General features: G+C 46.7%; 1 protein-coding gene across 3 annotated transcripts in view; it reads left to right on the top strand.

Moving 5' to 3' along the window:
* Positions 1-23,712, top strand: part of DNM3 (dynamin 3) — a 183,190-nt gene extending 159,478 nt beyond the window's left edge. For 2 of the 3 annotated variants that reach the window (XM_075422423.1, XM_075422422.1), the window contains 3 exons: positions 3,490-3,716; positions 4,336-4,572; positions 17,742-23,574. In XM_075422423.1, the coding sequence (XP_075278538.1) occupies positions 3,490-3,716; positions 4,336-4,572; positions 17,742-17,811 (534 nt within the window). In that variant the 3' untranslated portion in view covers positions 17,812-23,574. The other variant, XM_075422424.1, reaches the window with a different exon arrangement.

Genomic DNA, 23,712 nt, shown 5'->3' with positions numbered 1-23,712 from the left:
GTGGTTGGACAGCAAATTTCAATGGGATTTCCTGGTACATATACTAGGAGCAGAATTTTTGCACGAGGTGAGAGATATTCCATTGACTTCTTTAGGTTTAGGGGAGTCAGGCTCCAAATGATGCTCTGGTCATGGGCGAGTTTTTACAAAAGAGCATGGGAACAATGGAACTGCCCTTTTTTTTCCTGAAATCAGCCACGCTCTTGAATTTGTAGGGTGACCATGTTCGCTCTGCTCTTCCCAGATCACAGCTAGCAACTCGCTCCTTCAACTTAGCACAACTTCAGTGCGTTTTCAAAGGGCTGTTTTTCAGCTCTCATTTCATGAACTGCAGAGTTCGGTGAGCATTTCCTTTTGAAAGTTGACATTAAATTTTCTGCCGCTCACCTCTTCATATGGAATAGTTTAAGGGTTTCTGAAGTGGGTGCTCTGCTCAGAAGTAGAATACTTTAAGATTTTGTACTTTCAATCTCATCAGCTGTTATACTGGTAAAGTCTGTCATGCTGGCTGACCATGGCACACAGAAACAACGTACTTACAGCATCGTCTACCTTTCAGCTGACCACACAGTCTGTAGCTGTGTCTGGGCTTGCTAGTGAGCTAAGACCTACACCTCAATCCTAGAATTTAAATGTGTCGCAAAGAATGAAAACACAGTGAGACTAAAAAAATTAATGCACTTGTTTCTGTGCAGCATAGGCAGTAAAATAGCATATTAAAAGCAATAGCTAAAATATAAAATTTTAAAAATCAGCACTATTAAAAAGAGAAAGAAGTGCTTGAACTAAGACTGCTGAGCCATGCTTTTGGTTGTGCAAAGACCTGGAAAGCAGTGGAGCTGTGATGGAATGTGGGTCCTGTTAAGCTGTGTGTGTGTTCCTTGGAGTCTTCAGAATTCCAAGCCATCCATCAAGAGTTAAGTGAAAACACCCTCCCTCCCTCTTAACGAGCAAATTCTGTACTTTCTGCTGCCCCATCATGTTGCCTCCAAAACTCTGGAAACAAATCGATCCCAAGGAGTTTGTTACCATGACAATTGTGACCTCCCAAGTCCCCCTAGAACTTCCTTTCCACTTTGTGGGCCTGTAAATGAGGACTTGTAATTCAAGAGAAGTATCGTATTCAAACTCAGTGTACAGAAAATAATTAGATGCTGTCCCTACGCATATTTTGAGGCCTAAGCCTAGATTGCTGTATTCCAAATGCATCCCTTATTCTCCCCTTAGGGTGGATGTTGATTACCTTAAAAGAAAATACATGTACCACACAGAACTGCATTGAGTTACCATTAGCAATTCAAACATGCACAAACAAGACACACATTTCAGAACTTGTGTTTCACGGTGCCTAGGTATCACAGGTTATATGAGAGGGGTGGTCTTACAGTAGACAGTGTATACTCCTTAAGCAGAGCTGATATTAATCTCAGCTGACTAGTAAAACTCCAAAGTACTTGTTACTACCAAAGTTAAGGTGAAGGAATGGCTCGTATTTGCATCTGAGGCAGTGAGGGATGTTCTAGTCTGCCCGCTGATGAACGAAGCTGCAAGCCTACCTTACCCGGCTTGGGAGTGACAGGGCAGGCTTCGTGGCATTGGTGTTTCAGGTGCTTGCTATGGTTCAACTTTGACTGCAGGTCTGATATCTGTGAAGGAAAATGTTTTAAACTGTGAGTCTGTTTTCTAGAAAGGAGCAAAGCCGTGAGTAAGTGTCACTTTCCCTTCCTTTTCCAAGCTGGAGAAAGTGGCTATTGTGGAAGATCTTCCTCTGTCTTGTACAGTGCATCTGATCGGAGAAGGAAGGATGCTGATCCAAGAGCCGTCCCTAATGCAGCAGTCCTCCCCTTCCAGAAGAGTTCAGGGAGTTCCTCGAGTCTCCTGCTAGTGGCAGACAGGGATCTCTCGTGATAATTGTCACAGGCTGATTTTTTTCAAACAGATATTTGTGGTTTAACAATGCTTTTACAATCAGCTCTGGCCTTAATCTAATTTTAGGACTTCTTATTTTGAACTGATGCCATTAAACTGCTTGTTTCATCGACTAGAATGCGATGCTGTTTAACTATGATATCTGTTTTTAATGTGGAGTTTTTGGCAATCATGAGGAAAGTAGTGTACTCTGGCTCTTGATCAGTACCATCTACTGGAAAACAGCATGAGACTCATGGAAAATTTTTTCAGGCGTTGCTAAGAATTTGTGCATCTCCTGTCATACGTGAATGGGAAATGACAGCCAAGCCCAGGCAATATGGTTTTGTTTCCCCGTAAGGTCTGTCCTGGCCGCCTTTTCATTGCTAGGTGACCATAAAGGGTCCCATGCGGTTCGACTGCTCTCACTGAACTCGTCTGAACACAAACTTTGCGTTAGTCTAACTGTTGGGATTTAAAGCAGTGTTGCTAAACTAGCACAAAACCATGTGCAAACAGAGCTCAGGTTTATGTAATCAGAATCTTGGGAATGTATTATCACTCTTATCTCCAGCTCAGAAAAAGCTTTATAGAGCAAAGAGCCAGACGAGAAATAGATCAGAGCAGCAACGAAGGTCTCAAATGCCGGGATTTTGTAGGTCAGCAGTTGGTCTATTTGCCACAGTCTTATTTCATCAGAGTACCTCTAGCTTTTTCTGTCTCCTAATGTGGCCCAGGTTTCCATAACCAGGGCAAGCATAACAGGAAAACAATATAGTAAATTAGATTACTTGGAGACTTCTCCCTCCAGTTTGAATACGTGTGGATGGGTTATTTAGAATCTGACAAAGCTGCTGGAGATGAAATACTGTCTACAGTACGGTAAATTGTTGCTAAGAAAATAATTGACAGAGATGCTATAAAGCCTGAAAAATCCCATTCCCAGGGGAATTTAGTATCTGATGGTATTGCTAACGGCTGCCATTTACTTCTCAGCCCTTTAGAATAGACCAAGATGCCAGCTGCCTCTGGGAGCTGCTGGGAAGCCTGTTTGAAATGAACTGTAAACACAGGTGTCACCTTAGAGACACCAACCACTGCTAACTCCAACCATGTCCAAAGTTTCAAAGACAGACACAAAAAAAGGCCACAGTGCATTGTGGAGCGACTGCACAAAACCATCTTATCCTCACATGTGAATTGTTACCTCAGAATGTGGCTTAGTAAGTGTGTTAGGCCTGTCTGCGTGCAGGCTGCTGCTAAAAGGTCCAGTCCATCCTTTTCCAGCTGCTTTGCCCAGCTGTGTGTGCCAGCCTTTCCTTGGGCCACAGCTAGACTTCAGGCTGCCGCGCCATCAGCTCAAGCTGAGTTCAGCAATTTTTAGTCCCTGATCTGACCTAACAAAAACTACGTGACCGGTAAAATGGATGTGAATAAGGTAGTAGGAAAACCAGATTAAATTTAGGTATGTCTGTCTCCTGGTTCTGTGGATCTCACACTGTATTTCTTCAGTATTGTATTTTCAGTAGGGCTTTTTTTTGTTTATTTGTTTGGTGGGGTTTCTTTTGTCTGATGAAATAGGTAAAAGAATTTATCAACGCAGAGCTCCTGGCTCACTTGTATTCTTCTGAGGACCAAAACACTCTAATGGAGGAGTCGGCTGAGCAGGCACAGAGGCGAGATGAAATGCTCCGCATGTACCAAGCACTGAAGGAAGCCCTAGCAATCATTGGCGATATCAGCACTAGCACTGTCTCAACCCCAGCACCGCCTCCTGTAGACGACTCTTGGCTCCAGCAGGCCCGCAGGTAAGGATCCTTCTATCTGTTTTGCAATGAAATTTAGGACAGGCTGACTGTCACCATCAGCAGCTCCCTCCCTACCTTGTCTCTGTGGGCAGCTACTCCTTCAGGTCTTTCAGGACATTTGTGAGGGAAATCAGAACGTTTTCCCACATACACATATTCTGTAGATATGTATGTGAACATCAGACAGGATATTTGCCTTGTAGAAGACCATCCAGTGAATTTATAGTTTGACTGGTGCTTCAGATAGTCGGGGTGACAGAAGCGGCTGCTGTGCACCCACAAGACCTCTTCTTGCAAGCTGTTCTAATAATTCAGCATCTCAGGCTCCACGTCCTAGAAAATCCACTTAACAGAACATTTAGAACTCTAGTATTAAAATCCATTACATTTACCTCTTTGCTTGTATGTTTGACTATCATTAAGTCATGCTGTCTTTGGGAAAGTAAGTGTGAGACTTAGATATGTGATGCTCTGACACAGCAAAGGAGAATGCCAAGAAAAAACAACTGTCATAGGCATAAAAAAAGGTTTTAATTTCTGTTTAAAAATAATAAAATAAAATGAACCAACCCCCAAAACCCACTGTACTGAACTTCTTAAATCTCTGATATTTCACTAGATCACCTCCTCCAAGTCCCTCAACTCAGAGGAGGCCTATGTTAAACAATCCCCCAACCAGACCTTTATCTGGTCGAGGACCCGCTCCGGCAATCCCATCCCCAGGCCCTCAGTCAGGGGCTCCCCCGGTCCCGTTCCGCCCAGGACCACTGCCTCCATTTCCAAGTGGTGGTGAAGCTCTTGGAGGACCTCCCCAGGTTCCCTCTCGGCCAACCCGGGCTCCTCCCAGCGTCCCAAGGTAAGATGTCTCATCTTTCTGGTGGGGGGCATGGTTCTCTCCCTCTAGCATAACAGACAGATTCTGCACTGTGTCGGAAAGTCGAACACCGATGTTGAGTAAGTCTTGTAACAAAACAAAATTGGGCATTCCCTACAGAGAGTCAAAGGCGTTTTGAGGAACCAATTTTTAGCACAAATTTGACTTTTTGAAAAGACAGGAAGTTTTTTCATGAAAAAAAAAATCCAGTCAGTCAGTTTGAAGATACTAGGTTATTTTACATTATGAACCCCCGTTCTGGTTGCGTTGTACCCACGCAGGGGTTCACAGAGAGAGAGAGGGCATCTACCCCTCCACCAGAAGAGGGGCAGGGATACAACAACTCCCTTCTGCCACTCTGAGTCCTCACCAGAGGAGGTAATGGCTCTTCTGGGAGAGAACACGAACAGTCCTTATAGAACCAGTGGAACAAACTGACAGGAGTCTGATTTTTATTCCACAAGGCGAGTAGTTTACAGCCAGTTGAAAACAGTCCATAGTTGCCTAATAGTGCAGGTCACATGGTACAAAACAATTAGCTAAGGAACAGCATTTTCATGACCACATCGTTTCCTTTCCTTCCTAGGGCTTTAGCAGTATTTTTAAAAGTAGCTGTGTGTATTTTACAATTTTGTGTGACATTAACTGCTTTTTATATATAAGTTATACGAATAAAATGTCCTTAGTATTTATTTTCTCAATGATAAAATACACGTAATCACTCATATGTATATATAAAAGCCTCTGATTCCCAGGGCTTTAGTAAGCTCCTAAATTATGAGAGGCATGGGCAGATTAGGCAATGTTGGAACAAAGGGGTTGCTCCATTTTTAATAAATTAACTGTTACATTAAAATTAGTCACAGTTTGCAAAAAAATGCCAGTTAAATAGAAACAAAGAGAAAATGTGCACACTTTCAATTTCAGAAATGGTAATTGAGAAGAGAATATTTGGAGAAAAACTTTCTTTTAAATAGGTGAGATCTGTTGTAGCTGTCAGTAACTTAAATACAAGGCTCAGTTTCTAACATATTTATTCTTCATATTATAAAGGGTAATTAAATGAGGTATAGAAAAATACTTCATTCCTTTGATATATTTGCTGTGAAAAGAGCGTTGTTGCATCAGTGCCCAACCATGAAACGCACTCCTTCATCTCGGTGGATTTCCCGTGGCTCGCAGCAGGACCACTGGGGAGAAGCCTAGAATTGCCTTTCTGGGTACGAAACTTCGTGCGGAAAGGGAAGTAGTCCGAGCAGCATCCCCTCGCCGGTAGAGCCTGGGACTGAGCTGAAGGGCACTGGCCCCTGTGCTATCAGGGGATAAATGACATCGGAGATAGAGAAATGAGGGCCAGTGTTTTGTCAGTTGTACTGCTGGAGAGAACCATAGCTCCCTGGCGTTGCTCACCTCGCCTCACAAACGAGCATGTCTCCTTTGTCCTGCCTGGCTGCAATACTGCATGAACACGGCTTTCCTGAGGTGGCTTGCCAAGCGCATGTCTGATGATAATCTTTTTGATGCTAAAGTGATAGGTGGGATGGAGACCAGAAAGGAATTTTCTAGCATACAAAAGACACTCGGGTAAGCAGTCCGCGAACAAATCAATTTGTGACTGCCACTCGTGGCATGCGAAGCAGTGGCTGATAAAGGAGGTCAGTGTTTTTAAAACACTGTAGCTGGATATATAATTGAACGTACGACCGCCTGACATTTTTGTGGAAAACATATCTGCAATACACATCTTCTGGACTGGATCCTAGATGTCTTTTTTAGAGCTATGAAAGCCTCAGACATAAAATAACACTCGGCTGCTTAAGAATGAAGGAAGGGTTTGCCGTTTTGCTGAAACTTCAGGTTTCTCCTGCTGACTAAACTCCGAGAGCGGAAATCCCAGGGAAGGGGCTGCAGGGGAAATCACCTGAGGGGGACAGCGTAGCCGGCTCCTGCGCCTATTAAACCTTTCTTTTGAGCCCTGGAATTTCTGCTACGCTTGGTCTGGTTTTAATAACAGCCTTTGCAGGATCATAGGAAATTGAGTCAGAAAATGGGTCTGAGATATTAAAAGGGAAAAAAAATAGTTCTAAGGAAGAGTTCTTGTGGAAACTTGAGCTTGCCCTGTGACTTATTTTTGAACTGGTGCTCTGTGCTCTCACTGCTCTACCACCATTTTCTGCAATGATTCCTTGAAGTGTCAGGATCTCTCGTATCTAGGGCAATAGTTTGGCTTCCTGAGAAGAAAGCTGTATTTTTAAAGTTCATCTAGCTTTCCAAAGGAGCTTTTTGTTGCAGCCCCCGTCATTGTCACATGGAGCCGAAAATCCTGACATGCTGAAGAAATACAAGCTTTCTACTTTCTCCTGTTCTGCTTTACGATAAAAAGCTCATTTTCAGGGCTAAAACTCGGACCATTCTTTTCCAACGAGCAGCTGAGCACTTTTGGTTTGGAGAACTGGGCACCTTATAGTGAGATACAACGCCTGCCTTTAAAGAAATCTTTTTTTTCCTCAACTTTATTAGCGTTTAATCAAAAGAACTGTACAGAAATGGTGAGCTCTTGGCATTTTCTTACTGTTCCTTGCTTACTGTACAGGGAAAGGAAAAGGGTTAGAGGAGCAGGAAATAATTTTCTTCCTTGCTTCGCTCTGATTCTAAAGCTGTTTTGGGTTATGTGCTCTGAATATTTCTGTAAGGAAACAGAAACTATTTGCATGATACATGCCTCTTCTAATTAATCCCACTTGAGGTGGGTGGATCTCTCCCAGCAAAGCCTGTGAGTAAAGGCCCCTGGCTTTAAGGGCTTGATGCCAAAGCATATATGATTTGTGAAATATTCGCCGCTGCCAGAATTTAGATTATTCCCCCTCTCTCTTAAAAGGCTGCAGTAGTATTATTGAAAGAAAATGCAGCTGTGCGCTCCCTTTGGTAAGATGGCTTTCAGCAGGCACTAGAGCCACTTCAGCTTACCATGATGTGCATTTGCCTGCCTGTTTGGAAAGCCTGATTTTGACCACTTTTAGTTCTACTGTGGATGCTTTGATTTATGGCTTTTAAATGTCCTGAATGAGAATCTCAGCTTTGCTACAAGGAAAACAATTGAATTGGAAATGTTCTCCTGGCAGCGGGGCCCATGGTGTTAGTGGGGGTGGGAGGGCACTCCCCTTTTCTCTCCATGTCCAGCTCTGCAATGCTACTGTGGATTGATGAAGGCTTTCCCAACGAAGTACTGGAGATTGTTACTCACTTTGCCAGTAAAACATACATGACCCTGCATGATGTGGAACCCTGGGACCTGGTTAAACAGGGGGCTTGAAGGGCTGGACCATCCGCTCAAGGAGGCAGGAACATAAATGCACTCGAGCACATGCATCTTGCCCTCAGGCATGCTGGTGCTCGGTCCCTGAGGCTGAGGGTTGCCTTTGCATGTGGAGAGAGAATTCGTGCTGTGCTGTGCGCGAACAGTCCCATAGTCTCCCTAGAATTTACTTCAACGAGCAGCCAGCCAGCATGGAAGGAGTGATGGCTGCTATGCAGCTACGTTTTATTATGCCACTGAGGCTAATTACATGACCCTTTAACTAATCTGTGTTGTAAGCCATCATTACGTATTTCTGCCAACCCAACACAAAAAAGTACTTATACTCGACAGTAATTACAGTTAGAAAATTCCAGACAAAGTCAGAAGCACAGCAGAGGGCATCACTGCCCGATGTTTCCTGGTCTGCAGGCTCTGCATTCAGCTTTTTGATTGCCAAGTAGCAACCACTAAGTTAGTTTTCTATGATGGATCTTTACAGGTTAGAGTTCTTTAGAAAGATTTCATGTAATGTCTAACCCTGCGCACTGAATGATAAGGGGATCCCTTGCAAAAACTGCATGTGATCTTCTGATTAAAATCTGTCATGGTGCATAGGTATGTAAGGCTAGAGGAGTGATCCTGCCTGAGCCTGGGAATCTCCTCTCTTCTGAAAATTTGACCTTCCAGCCTTAAAAGCTTACTACTGTATTTTTTAATGGAATGTAAATAATAATCAAATAGCCATTGCATCAAACTCTTCTGTCAGGATGCATAAGTGCCCACCTTAAAGCATTTGCATGCTGAGTTGGATGATCTCAGTCTGAACCCCCAAGTAGACGGGCACAGCTCCGTACAACAGTAGCATCCACTTGTCCTCTTTGAATGGATCTTTTGTGAAGGTTATATTCAGAAGGTATACTCAGCAATTAGGAGTGTTTCATGCAAGCGGAGAGACAAGAGTGTTATGTGGAGGGATTTCAAAACCCTGCTGAATTTCAGGGGAAAAATGAAGCCAAAGAATAACCAAATTAATTCTGCATATATATACAGCTAGATAGACAATGCAAAGCCAGAGCCTGTCACGGGAGGGGATATTGCTCTTCCATAGTCAGTATGTTTCCAACTCTGCCTGTCCAAGGACCCCAAAATCACAAGAGTTACGAGAATATCAGTTATTCTCTCTGCGATGTCTGCCCGGGGGGAAGACACCTCTGTGTAATTTGTTACCAGTCTAATTTACATTTCTTGCTGAAATGCATACCCAGTAGTATGTTCCTTTTGCTGCTGGCTGCTTCAAGCAGAGGATTACATTTATTTTCCTTTATCTCTTAGAAAGGAGCTTTGCTTTTTCCCCTCCTCCACTGTCTCCTTCGTCACTGTTTTGTTTTCCCTTTTTTCTGCCCTTCCCTCACTGTCCCTTTCTTGACCATCCTGTTCTTCCTCTTTCACCTTCTCCCTTCACTTGGTTTCCTGCCCAGTACATTTGTCTCCCTTCCCCACATATTCCCTCCTTTCCTTCTCACCGTCTTGTCTTGGTTTCCCTCCAACTTAGCCCTTCCCTGGCACCTTTGTAAATCTGTCTCCTGCTCCTTGCGTTTTTGTCGTCTTTTAAAGTTTTTCAGACAGTTTTCAAACCATACAATGCAATATCTGGCAATCTTTCTTAACAGCAGCCTGGTGTCAGTGGCTGTGACAAGCATCAGACACAGTAGCTACACTGCTTAGGGTAGCCATGCTGCCATGTGCAAAATCAGTCGGGGAACAGTGGTCATCTAACCTGGGGCCATCTGGCAGCTTCAGTCCTAACAGAAGCAGTGGAAGCAGCAGCATTCTGAATGAGGATAAATCTTGGAGCGACTGGCCAGGAAGCAGGTCACAGCAGGTTTTAAAAACATGTAAAATATCACAATACAACAACTCTTGTGGTTTCACTATAATTCTGCAATATGGGAAATCTGGAACTGTAATGCCACGAGAGATACAGGAAGGTCTCCGCTTCGGCTCCAGGAGCTTCACTGATTGCTGCCCCTGAAAGGATGGCTTGCTTCTAGACTAACAGTAGGATTTTGTTCACTGCCTTCCTTCATATGCCTCTCCTCCAGATGACTGCCCTGAAGATTAAGTAAAACAAAGTTCATGGGAAGTCATACATCGCAGCCTAGGTACTGTATCTGCTGCCACTGACTTTAACTCCCAGCAGCATGTCCTTTCACCAGCCACAGGCAGGCTCTCCACATCTTCAGTGGTCTAGGAATTTTCTGATGGGCAATACGCTATCACAGTTGAACAAATGTATCTGAAGAGTCACTTGTTCTACATGGAGTTTATGTTTGATCTTATTTATTGTATCTCAGGTAGTTTTGATCATCTTTAGTATTGTTCCTGAGCTACTACTTCTGCCTTATTCAACAAAAAAGTTGTTTTTAAAATGAGGTGAACTAGGGGAGATCCATTTGATTGGGACTGTTGCAAGTTACCTTCAAATTTCAGCAAAGAGGGTCAGGCTGGGAAACGGCTCTTCATCACTCTTAGTGTAGACCAGTCCCATGTGATGGGGAAGGGTAAGTAAAAATGATGCAAGAGAGAGGAAGACAGAAAAAGAAGGAACCTGAGAAGAGCTGAAAGAAGTGATTCTGGGATAAAGATGATGTTGTGAGTCCTCAAACACGGTGGAAGCCTGCTTTGGGAGTGTCAGCTGGTGAACTGAATGAGTAAGTAATTTATTCTGTTAGGTATTTTCAGCAAAAGCTTTTTTTTTTTCCCCCTTAGCCATTTCTCTTTCATGATACTGTTAGTAGAAGGAAGTGGTTTTTATTTTTAGCATCTCTCAACTTGAAAAAGAACAGCAGAGTCGAACAATAGCAAACGTTGTTTGCCAGAAATACAGGAACCTGAAGATGTGTTTTGTCCTCAGTAATTATTTAATCTCGTAACAGAGTAGCTGAATAACAGTTGCCATGAGACCTATGCAGAATTAGAGCAAGGGTGTTTAGCAGGAAATTTCCTGCCTGGTCTGAAAGAGTCAGCAGAACGCAGTGCATTTCTAGCCTTCCTTCTGCTAGAAGAAGAAAACGTATGACAGTGAATAGAGAAAAAGCAGTGATGACTTGAACTCCCTAAGCCTGCAGGCATCTTGAAAGGCTCTCCTCGAAACTCTCCTGTCCCCTGTAAGCTGTACTGGATCATTAGTGAACGAGGGCACTCAAGGGCTATATTAACAACAGTGACACTGATAATCACTTTAGGAGTCATCACGGACAAGAAGAGGTGCAGCTCTGGTTTTGATCCTCTTGACCACCCTGACCGAGGGTTTCTGAAAGGCTGGGACAGTCCTCCACCAGTGTGTTGTCCGCTTGCTTACTTGACATGTTCCCTGCTGAAGGGCAAACAAGAACACACGGTTTGTTAAGATTAATAGTCTTTCTTGGTCGCTCCATTGAATTAATTTTTTTGTTTATTCAAGCTGAGTTTTCCATATGGCACATTAATTCCCTGAAATGACTAATCTGAAAATGCAACACCCACATAAACACACAAACGTATTTGTGTGTGTGTGTGACAGATGTTAATTTATGATAGTCATATAGAAAATGCAGCTTGAGCTGCAAATAATAAATTAATCTAGCGGAGCATCATATTTTGGACCTCTTTGCCTCTGCATAGAGTATCCCTATTAAGTTAAATCATGCACAGTGGAACCTCAGTAACCCTAATCCTTTAGAACAGTGTTAACATTTGAATTGATGGCAATGTATATTGCTGCAGTGTAGTGGTGGCTAGTGGAAGGACACATTCTTCCCATTCACTTTTGTATTTTTTTTTTCCTTCCACTTAACAGAAATAGGTATCGGCTAAAACAGCATAATCTAACAACTTTAACTTGCTTACATTTCAAACAAGAATTCTTCCACGGACAGAGTATTGTGCAGCTGGGTCATTTGAAATAGTGAGGTTCAGCTGTATGTATAGCTGTGCAAGGATCTGGCAGTACAGTCGCAGCATGCCCTCTCTGCATCTGTGGAGTCTGCTCCATATGCGTTCAGCTGGAGAGCTACTTCAGAACTGGCATGCATCCCCCAACACTGTGCTGGGTGCCTCAGTGCCTCCGCTCCTGACTTGCCCACCAATAGCAATCATGCGGGCATGCTTACTAGAGACATTTCATGTTGGACAAAATGACGTTTTTCAGTACAGGAACAAATCAGAGAGACTTTCACTCTCTTGGACCATTACACTGGGGCAAGGGACCATCTCAGACAGATATTCCCCAGCGAGTTTTTCCTTTCATCACCACTGAGAGCTGTTTCTCATTTCTCCCATAATCATCATCTCCTGATTCCGGTCCGTGATTCCTGCTTTACTCCTCTTAATGTCACCATCCTTTTTCTGCTTTTCCTACTTTCTTATGACCTGTGTCACTAGTATCCAGTGCCTTTCTTCCTCTTGGTTTTCCCACTTCCACACAAGATCCTTTCTCCTGAGCTGATGTTCGTGAGACTCCGGAGTAGCCATACGGCATCTGCTGTATGCCAGAAAGAGTTTTAAGTACACATAGACTGCAGACTAACTAATCAGGCCTACAAACCATGTCTCGCCTCTCTTCTTCAACCATGATGGCTACAGTAGTTTCACTTCTGGTTTAGATTGTCTGCCAAATCTAGAAGCTGATAGAGGTTGAGAGGTACCATACAGAAGTTAGACAGGTTGGCAGAAGAGCCCAGAAAAGCTGTGTGGGTTTCTCAGGATCTTACCGAAACAGAGAAAACCGTATAAAATCAGTCAAGGCATAACTATCTCAAGAACAAGCTACTTAGTCTCTCTAAATAATCACCCAGACAAGAAACTATATTTATTCCTCACCTGAAGTAAGTCACTCTTTATTCCCTTACTGTATGCCTCACATCTAGATTTGTATTGTTACCTAAAATAAAATTTGCCTGCAGTCAGACTTAAAGCCGCTTAGAGATTTTGTTTAAATACTTTCTTGCTAAATTCTGCAAAGATGATGTCGCATATCAGGGTACTCGGAGAGGGCTGCATTGCAGGGAAACCAAGATCATGGAAAAGGGAGAGAACAGTGGACTTCTGGTTACAATTTCAGATCTATAGAACGTATCATAAAATATAGTTATGTGCATGCCTTCTGCAAGCGTTCTCTGGTGGTCACGAGCAAACAGGAATGTAAAATGTCAGTGGAAATGAAAGCCCTTTATTCAGAAGTACGTTAGCTGTGCTCCGAGGAAAGAAGCCATCTCCGAGCGGGGCCTCCCGCGGTAATTACAGCCATGCTTTACCGAAAGCGTATTTTGTGGGCTCTGCGTGGGGAGCGACAGCACTTCTCGAAAAGCAAAGGCTTGAAGAGCTCCCAGATGTTTCTGATCGAATTTTAAGTCTAGACTTGCTTTATTTAGTTTCTTTTTGCTCTGCGTTTGCCTAGTTAAAGCTTTTAGGAGTTCTTTTAAAACTGGAAAAATGGGGTGTGCTGCTTAGGTTAAAAATAAATGTGAAACTTTTCCTTTTTTAAAACGTTTCTGCATGCGGGTAAGAGTTATCCTCCATTCAAACCCCACTGAGCTCTTCAAAGGAGGAGTCTCTGCAGCGACATCAGGGAGTTATTAAATACATACTTAGTCCACAGTTTTCATTGGTAAATTCTGTCTGCTTAATGTGTGCTAGTTAGAAGAACTGATTCTTTCTGCAGACCCGTTTACTCAACCCTGGGGACCTATGATCCCCTGCCCCTCTAGCACTAACTTTTACAAACACTGTTTCCTTTCTAAAAAAAAAAAAAAAAAAAAAAAAAAAAAAAAACCGAAAAAAAGAAACAAAACCCCAACAGCCTGCGCAGCCCGTTAGAGGGGCCAGACAGCGGGGCCCCGCACCTCAGAGCCCCAGCTGAAGTGCTGGCGGCGGTACGCGCCCGGGGCTGCCGCCGCGCCGCCATCTTGGAGAGGCGGCCTCGGGCCCCGGGCGGGGCTCGGCCTGGTAACGCGCGGGCAGCGCGGCCCGCCGCTCCGCCACTGCCTGCTGCCGGCCCCAGACTAAACACGGAGCTGGGCTGAGTCACCTCTTTACTCACCGCCATGGCAGCCGGCGCGGAGCGGGGCCCCAGGGCGGGGGGTGGCGCGGTGTTGTTCTCCGCGCTCCCCCGCTCCGGCCCACGGGCGGGCTGGAGCTCCCCCTGCTGCTCCCCGGCCCGGCTGCGGCCCCGTCGTTCCCGCCTTCGGGTGACCTCGGCTCGGGGCAGCGACGAGGCTTCCCTCAGGCCGGGGCGACTCCTTGTGCCGGCTCTGGTACCTCAGGGCGGTGGCTGGGGTGCCCGGGCTCCCGCACCCCTCTGTCCCGGGCAGCGCTTGCACCTCCAGCCACTGCTCCGGGAGGGGGGGAGGCCGGAGGTGGGGATGGGGTGCCTCTGAGGGGGATGAAAAGCTCTGAATCCTCTTCCCAGTGTAAAAATGGTCGCGCAGTGACTTGTCACCTCGACAGGGGAGCGCAGCAACAGGCACCTTCTGGCCTCGTCCTTTCCCCTGCTTTGAGCTGAGGTCCAGCTCGTACTGGCAGCTAACGAGGCCGAGGTCTCTGCCCCTGGACTGGGAGCATGGCCGCTCCCTGGCCACCAGCACCGGGAGCCCGAGACTGCCCTGGAGGTTGCCAGCAGCAGGGCTGGGGTGTCCCCTTGGGGTATCGGCTTCTCCTTCAAGTGGTGCTGTGGAGCGGAAAGCAGAGCTTGCTGCGGGTTTCTTCTGTTTGGGTCTGGACTTGGCTTGAATGAACATTCAAAATAGTGGTCAGGGTGCAGTAACATCTCCAGCTCAAGGAGGAAATGGGGCTCAGACCTGATGTTGGTTCAGTTGGTTATATCCAGGAAATCCCCCTGCTGTGCTGTCCAGTTTCTAATCCCGCTGAGCCACATAGCAATTTGACTAAATTGCATTATTTGAATCTAGTGTGCTGCATTCAACCTGGTATTAAAATGCGTGCTTTGGCTTGTACCTTTTAAATTTGATATGAAGACAGCTGTATGCTTTTTCCCTTGTTGGTAAATTGTATACACATGATACGATGTTTTCAGTAAGCGCTAAACAATGCAATGTGAGGCATTTCAACAAAGGAATAATTTAATGCAACCCAGCAGAAATGTAGAGCCTTTAGAAGTGGTTCTTTATGAAACTACAAATTTTGGAAATGGGTCCAGAAGACCTACACTGGAGCAACACAAGAAACAATAGTTAACACAGTAACATTTTTTCTGTAAGAAAAATACACCATGAAGAAATTATATTTTGCCTATTTTTTTTAGCTTGTTGATTTACTTGAATGCTTCAGTTGGCATATTTTTTATTCGTTGCATGTTAGGGATTAAAGTTCTCATTTCTTCACCAAAAGAGAATATTGTCGCACAAGATGCACTTTGAGCCAAGCAAGACTTTTTTTTGTCAAGTGTAAATTTGTCTCATATTTTGTTCCAGTTCAAAGAAGATCAACACATTGTTACATTCTTTTCCTTTTCTGTTTAGCTCTACCAGCATGAGGCACCTTTCCTTTGTAATCTGTAGAGACAGGAACTGTTCCTGCGTTCACAGGTGGAGGACAGCATTAGAGAGGGCCATACGGTTTGTCTCGGCCATTAATGGAATCTGCTGAAGCTGGTTGGGAGCTGCAGAGCCCTCGGCTCCCCACCCCGTTCAGACCCTGGGTTCAGGCGCTCTCTTGATGATCTGGGCTGGATTAGGGAGTGAAGAGAGCACTGGCACTTCCCGTTAAAGAAAACAAGGAGCAAAACCACTGTGGATGGAGTAACCGCAGCAACAGAACCGTGCCGGAGGGTGCTGGATAGGCAGCCCGGGGAGCAGGCTGGCTGTGAGGAGGAGCTCTTAGGTGTGTTCATACAGCACCCAGCAGCGCTGGGCAGAACTGTCTGGATGAAGAGTTAGAGTGTACCCTCAGCAAGTTTGCTGATGACAGCAAGCTGGGAGGTGTGGTAGATACACCAGAAGGCTGTGCTACCATTCAGCGTGACCTGGACAAGCTGGAAAGTTGGGCAGAGAGGAACCTGATGAGGTTCAACAAAGGCAAATGCAGGGTCCTGCACCTGGGGAGGAACAACCCCATGCACCAGTACAGGCTTGGGGCGGACCTGCTGGAGAGCAGCTCTGCGGAGAGGGACCTGGGTGTCCTGGTGGACGACAGGTTAACCATGAGCCAGCAGTGTGCCCTGGCTGCCAAGAAGGCCAATGGCATCCTGGGGTGCATCAAGAGGAGTGTGGCCAGCAGGTCGAGGGAGGTTCTCCTTCCCCTCTACATTGCCCTGGTGAGGCCTCATCTAGAGTACTGTGTCCAGTTCTGGGCTCCCCAGTTCAAGAAAGATGAAGAGCTACTGGAGAGAGTCCAGCGGAGGGCTATGAGGATGGTGAGGGGACTGGAGCATCTCCCCTACGAGGAGAGGCTGAGGGAGCTGGGCTTGTTCAGCCTGAAGAAGAGAAGACTGTGGGGGAACCTAATATATACTTGCAAATATCTGAAGGGTGGGTGTCAGGAAGATGGGGCCAAGCTCTTTTCAGTGGTGCCCAGCGACAGGACAAGGGGCAATGGGCACAAACTGAAGCAGAGGAAGTTCCAGCTGAACATGAGGAAGAACTTCTTCCCTCTGAGGGTGACGGAGCCCTGGCACAGGCTGCCCAGGAAGGTGGTGGAGTCTCCTTCTCTGGAGATATTCAAGAACTGCCTGGACGTGGTCCTCTGCAGCCTGCTGTAGGTGACCCTGCTTCGGCAGGGGGTTGGACTAGATGACCCACAGAGGTCCCTTCCAACCCCGACCATTCTGTGATTCTGTGATCTGTGATTCTGTGACTAGTGCCGGCGCTGGAGGCCAAACAGGTATTGTCATCTCAGGTTCTGCACAGGCTTTGCGCAGCAGTGGGATGTTGTAGCCCAGGTGGAATGGAGCATTAAGAAAATACTCTTTGTAACTAAGCTGATGGAATTATCTCCACACAGCACTCGTATGAACCATGTACCCTAAATACAGGCAAGAATATACAAGGTAATTAGGTCGCTACCAGAGAGAACCTGTCTGCAGCTCACTACCTACCCCTGCTCAGCGGGACTGCAGGTGGAACATGCTCAGGGACCTTAACGCTGCTGTCTAACTCTGGCACTGTGGTCTCTGGTCAGATGACAACGCAGTCCAAATTGAAATGCAGGGGTTTGCAGCACACTGGCTGAATCAGCCATTTGACACAGGGGCATAAAAACCTTTAAGGCCTCCCAAGAAACCTGGGACTCCCCTAGCAGTTACTGAAGTTGACAGAGGAACACACTGATGGCAAATGAAGGAATCCAGAGCCATAGCCAGGGCTAGCATTTTCATAACTGGCCACTGATGTAAAGCTTGAAATTTGTGCCCCAAATTCAGGCGCATTGGCGTGGCTCCAGGTGGCCCGCCTGTGTGAGAAGCTGCAGGTTTTTCTGCTTCTGCAGACAGCAGCTGAAGTGGCGGCGGGCTGTGTTCCCAAATCCAGCTGGCCGCTCTGAAACGTGCCCGTAAGGCCGCTGTGTGGCTGCCCAGGCTGGTACTGACCCCTGAGGAAACAGAGCTGTGCCTGGGGAACAGCCGGGCTGGGGACCGGAGAGGAGAGCAGGCCAGCACGTGAGAGGGCCGAGGCACGGTGTGCATGTGGCAACCCCATCGCTGTCTTCCCTGCTGCGGATGCTTAGGGCTGTCGTGCCTCAGGGTGCACGGAAAGAAGATTGTTGTGTTCAGGTGCATGTGCATGTATGCATAGCGACAGCAAGAGCTGCCAGGTTCGTTCTCAGTGCTTGTGCTTATTGTTTCTTCTCTCTTTCTCTCCAGTCGAAGACCACCCCCTTCACCTACTCGGCCCACTGTAATTCGTCCGTTAGATTCATCCCTGTTAGACTAAAAGAAGTTTCTGGCATGTCATTCATTGTTAACCAAATATGTGGAAGCAAATTGCTTGCTAACTGTTGCAATAACCAATGTATAGTCGCATGTCTGGACATCTATAGGCAAGTAACCAATTTTACTGATATACTCTCTGTCCATTCTGCATTGTTTATGAGGTCTTCAATGTTTTGGGAAGGTCTGTGCTGCCTTGACTTTTCCTTTTGCAATAGCTAACTTACTGACACACGTGTTCACCCAGGCAACTGTGCTCCCAGTCTTGTACAGCCAAAGGAGGGCTTGACTTTGTGTGTGTTTGTGCACGTGTTGACTTGATCTGTTTCTTTTTTCCTCATATCCAAAAGGAATCTTGCTTTTATTTGTATGTTTCAGGTTTTCTGTTGTTTGGAATTACACAGTTATGTCCATTTTCTTTCTGAATGGCTAAACTGGGCAGAGAAAAATGACGTGGTTTCTTATCAAGCTCTTCTGAAAGCCCCACACTTCCGTGTCTCTCTTGCAAGAAGCTTGCCAGATGGCTGCTTGTCCTGTAATTTCTCCTTACCCAAAGTCTAGTTTTTCAGGAATGTTGTTTAACAAGAAGGGTGTGTATGGGACAACGCATGTTTTACTTTCTTTCCACCTTGGCAGCTGACATGCAAAGTTGGTTGGGTGGCTGGTAAGGACCAGGCTGCAGCACCTCAGCTTGCAAAGCTCAGCGTGGAGCCATCTCACCCTGCAGCAAGGATGTGAAAGGGCGGTTTGAAAGACCAGTACGTGACAGAGCAGCGTGTGCCAGCTCGTTTCGTCCTCTGCGAGTGCTTGCTCACAGTCGTACTCCCACTGAACTCCTGGGAAGCCCTGGGGGTATGCGAGTGCCGTGTGATATGTATAAATGTACTGTGCGTCCGGATCCAGGGAACTGAGCATTGGTTTTGGTCACAGGAGACAGAGATACATCTATATGCACAGCTGTAAATGGGCTACCGCTCTTTTGGCCACTGTGGGGGCCAATTCACAGAGCTGTGGCCTAGATTTGCATCTGAGCTTCCCAAGGGCCCGGTTTGGATTTGACATATTTGCTCGCACCAGTCAGTAAAGTTCCCCCATGCCTATATAAAGATACCACCTGAAGTCCCGCACACCTCAGATCAGGGTCGCTTTATCCAGCTAGGTACCGAGAAGTGCTCAGCTGCGCATCCTGGCAGTGGATTGTTTCAGCAGATGTTCGCTCGCAGAGTTCTTCTCTGCCTGTTGTTTTGCACGTTATGTATTAATGAGCTATAAAAACCTTTTGTCTTAACTGCACTGCTTCACTTCAAACACTTAGGGTCAGTGTCACCCTGGTAGTTTAAAACTTAATGAGTTGGTAGAATTAAACTAGAGATTAATTTGGCCTTGATTCTTCAGCCAATTTTAATTGCTGTTATTACAATTAAGGTTACAGATCCCTAGGCAAAGCAATTGGTGGTTTCAAAGGCCCCTGGTATAGTCAGTCTAATAAATTTATTTACTGAGACTGCATGTAGGGCTCCAGTATGCTGTAGTCCCATGGTTAGGAAGAATCCAATCAAAGAGCCACAACCAGTGGGGATTTTGGCTGTTGAGTATTCCCAGACTGCTGATTAACTAACAGTTGTGCTCACCACTGAAGCAAATCATGTTCCAGCTTGCATAAGAGAGACGAGCTTGGGAAAGCATTGTGATTTGTGTGTTAGCTTAACTTCAATTTCCTGTCAGCCTTGTACTTGTGACGCACACCTGGGGAGTCTAGAGGTCAACATCTGAAGCACAGTGAAGATGGAATTGGTCAGAGCACGGGCATCTTGGTGATCTCAGAAGACTGCTTACGTGGCCAGTGTTTGTTTGGAGGACAGGCCCAGATCTCTAACACCAAGCGTACGGAATCAGCTTTCAAGGAAAAAAACAGGTTGCAAACCCAACTACAATCATACTGATTTTTACTACAAAAAAGAAAACATATTTTAATTATTTTTCTTGTGTCCTACAGTTTTCCACTGCGTAGTGCTCTCTGCTGTAGCATTCAATCCATCTATCAGATGTATTTTAATAAATAGCTGTAGTAGTCCGTAGCCAGCAAACCTGTAGATTGTTTATCAGAACTCTCCGTTACTGCCCGGCAGGTGCCCGCTGACAAAACGCCAAGCTCTGCGCCTCTTCCACCCTAGTCAGTCGCTTTAACCCCGGATTTTGAGATTCATTCTGGGATACTGCAAGGCCGTGGTCTGGGCTTACCCCACCGTACCTTAAATGCTGGACTTAGTTGTCCAAGGCCCCCTTTGCTCAGTGGAAAGAGGCGGCACCTCCAGAAGGTGATTCAGACTGGTGTGACTGCATGGGAGACAAGGGTGGTAATGCCGGGAGACTCAATTAGATGACATAGATACTGACCTAAAAACGTGTTTTTAAATCCTCTGTACTTGAGACTCCTTAATTTACTTTAATGACTGTTTCTGTCAAGCGTAAGGAATGAGGTAGCACAGTTCAGCACTGTCCTTAACTCTGCACCCCAAGAAAGTGTATTTCTCAGCAGCAATCAAACGTAAATGAAGCTCTCATGGGTGGATTTACCCAAAAGAGGAGGAGGCGGCAGTGAGGCGCCTGTGGCCCCACTGTCAGCACTGCCTGGTTCTGCGCTGGATGCTGAGGTCGTGGGACACAGCTGCACAGCCCTCCCTTCCTCTGCATCCTCACTCAGATCACATCTGAATCTGGCCCTGCACCTGAAACACAGCATTTTTAGGCATGCAGGTTAATACTGAACCCTGAGCACAGATCCAGAGTTTGATGGTTTTACCTCTAACTTCTTGCATATATGCTTTTCAGAATCAAATACATAGAATTGTTGTTTCTAGGAAAAATGCTTAGTGCTTCCCAAGAAATTGCCACATCCACTTGAGCAAGTACTGTCCTCCCAACCTCGGCCCTTGTCCTCCTGCTGCATGGTGCCAGGAGCAGGTTTGTTTGCCCCGCTCGCTCCGGACACTGCCGAGCTGTGTCTCTCCTGTTCCGTGTTCTCAGAGGAGCAGCCTTGGCAGCAACTCGCTCTGTGCCGACGGACGGCAGGACGAGCACCCCAGGGAGCTGCCCGCGAGGCTGGCTGCCTCCGGCTGGCCGCGGTCCCCTCTGCAGACACCCTTACGCAGGGTGAGCAGCCCAGAAGCGTGGGTTGCTCTCCCTTTCTTCGATTCCCTCTGTCAAAGCTCAGAAGGTTGCCAGGGAGCCGTGGAGATGCCCGTTAAGCAACAGCAGGGTTTCTGATCGTGTGTGAGGTGCGTAATTAGCTGGGCGATGCACGTAGCGAAGTTTCGGGAGGGTGCTCACCTAGTGTGGCATTTAGGCTGAGCCTGGGTCTCTGCCTGGAGAGCATGTTCCTCCTCACCTTGTCGTGGCTGACCGACAGCTGAAGAGCTTGCGCATGCCGTGAAGAGCTCTCGGCCTTTAATCTCAAGGGATCTCGTGTTAGGATGAAAAAGATTGTATGTTCAATGAAAAGGTTTATGTACATAGCTAATGTGTGTTTATTTTATTGCTGATCTTGTTGCACTTTCTGAGTAAGCCTCATAAAAGTAGATTATTTATTATATTAAAGGAGATAGCACTATAGGTTAGGGCATTTCGTGTTAAAGCATAACATAGAAAATATTATACTCTCTCTGGCAGACAGCTACTCTCTCTGGCAGACAGCTACACTAAACCACGCGTGTACAGCATATTGAGATTACTGGCTAGTTCTGTCTTGCTGTCTTCAAATAGTCCAAACCCCCTGAACTCGGAGCAGACCTGTTTCGCGCCTGCCACACCGGGGAGCCGTGGGTGAGACAGTTCCTCCGGCTGTGGCGTCGAACCCCCTCCCCGGGCTCGAGCAGAACGGCTCCCTGCTGTAAATGAACGTTACTCTGCCTGTCTCCTCTTGCTTTGTCTGCAGGCGAGCTGATACCGATGGCTCCTCCCGTCCAGACAGCCCTCCGCTCTTGCTTGATATATGATTTGTCCCGTCTTGCCGGCTGTTTGCTTTGCTGCCTGTCTCTTTACTTTTCCAGGATGGTGTAAGCAATGACTTCTTTTTGTAAGAAGCAGATGCTTAATTTCTTTCTGAATTTTGCTCTGTGTGTTAATGCCCTGCTCCGTGTGAACCAAAACATCCGCCTCTGGTTTCATCATCTGTAAATGGTTCCTGGCGTTGACCTTTGAGCACAGCAAGTTGATTCCCGAAACCATGGTCATTACCGAGCACCGCATACACCTGCTGTAAAAATGTTGTGCTGCATTTCTGAACCTGAAATAAACTGTAACTCTCGACGGGCTTTTCTTATTGCTTCCTGGGTGCGCGTGAGTGGGGTTCTGTCCCTCGCGCCGTCGTCCCGGCCTGCTACGCTCCGCCTCTGTTGGGGCCGCGGTGAGGATTTGTCGGGGGTGCGTGTTGCAGCGACTTCACTGGAGATGTCACTGAAGGAGGAGAAGGGGGAGAAGGAACCCAGGGGAGCCTTCAGCCTGCTGCCCTGCAAGGGCTTTGGAGTGCTGCAGAGGTGTTTTGCTGGGAAGTGGATGAATGTTTTTCAAGCAGTACCTGGTATTCATCTCGTTGTTGGGGAAAGCGTGTTCGGGGGGAGGTTCAGAGCTGAGCAGAAGGCCAGACTGAGACCTCCAGAGCAGGAGGTGGAGTAAAACTGTGCGTGTGTACGCGTCATGTCCGGAAGGGATTTCCCCCTGCAGTGGCTGCGTACGAACGTGCAGATGCCTCGATCACTCAGCTCCTCCTTCAGATCAGTACCAGCCGAGTAACTGGGGTGGGTGCTCGGGGGAGATGCCCTGCATGGCACGACAAGCACAGCAGCTGCCTGCGGGAGAGGACGCTTCTCACCGAGCGCGGCAGTCGCTACGCTGGTCCTTAGGCTTTGGGACAGGGCAGAGCGAAACGTGGGACAAGCAAGGCAGCAACGTCCCTCATTGCGTTCACTTGCTTGCTGTAATGTTTAGGGATTACATTTTAATTTTTATTTCTAATATATTTTTTTAAATAGCCTTTAATGGCTATGCCCAAGGCAGTCCGCGCACTGCCCGTCAGTGAGCAGCAGCATCACGCACATCCCGTCTGGCCGGGGCACGTTGCACGCCCCTGTGCGAGCGTGGTTCCCGGCCTGTCGGTTGGCAACGCGTCGGCGCTGGGTGCTGGGTACCTGGAGGAGCAGCTGCTCTAAGCGCTGGCCCATCAGCTGCTGAGGGTCTCTCCTGCTAGGGCTGGCAGTAGGGTCACCGCACCGCCATCACCCATGTTTTTAACCTCTCCCAGCAAGGTCCCCTCTGGATGCCCCACTCCAGCCCACAGACCCACCTTGTCTGATCCCTCCCCATCTCGCCGGAAGCTCCCTTTGATAAGTTCTGCTCCAAGAACAGCGTCTGAAGCAGGCAGTGGTGCAGATTTCAAGGTTGGCTGGGCAAAAGCTCTTCCAGAGGATATTATTTGCTGCGAGAAAATTAGAAAGCCTGTGACCAGCGATCTCCATGCTTGTGACAGGATTGTCCTCATTCCCTGGCGCCAGCGTGTCAGAGGGAAGCGGTGAGGATGAAAGCCCAGGCTGTGCCGATAGCCAGCTGATTCTCATCTTCCTCTTGCTCTTAATGTGCATGTTCTGTGCCTTTTTCTCTTAACCCATTTTATTAAGACAATTTTGTATATGAGTCATTTTATTGTATCTTGACCTTTTGTTTTATATCTCTTCTCTCCCCCTTCCCATGAATTTTGGGTTATTTTTTGTCTTTTTCGTAGGCGACCTCCACCAGCTGTTCCAGGAAGATCATCCTAACACACACATTTCTTTTTTGTTACACGCAATCTGACTTTTTGGTTTTTTTTGTCCAAAATTATCTTTAATTTGCACTAGCCTGTTTGTAAATG

The sequence above is a fragment of the Opisthocomus hoazin genome, chromosome 6, assembly GCF_030867145.1.
Source record: "Opisthocomus hoazin isolate bOpiHoa1 chromosome 6, bOpiHoa1.hap1, whole genome shotgun sequence".
Taxonomy (NCBI): domain Eukaryota; kingdom Metazoa; phylum Chordata; class Aves; order Opisthocomiformes; family Opisthocomidae; genus Opisthocomus; species Opisthocomus hoazin.
Note: the sequence above shows the minus strand (reverse complement) of the source record. Positions and strands in the feature narration are given on the sequence as shown.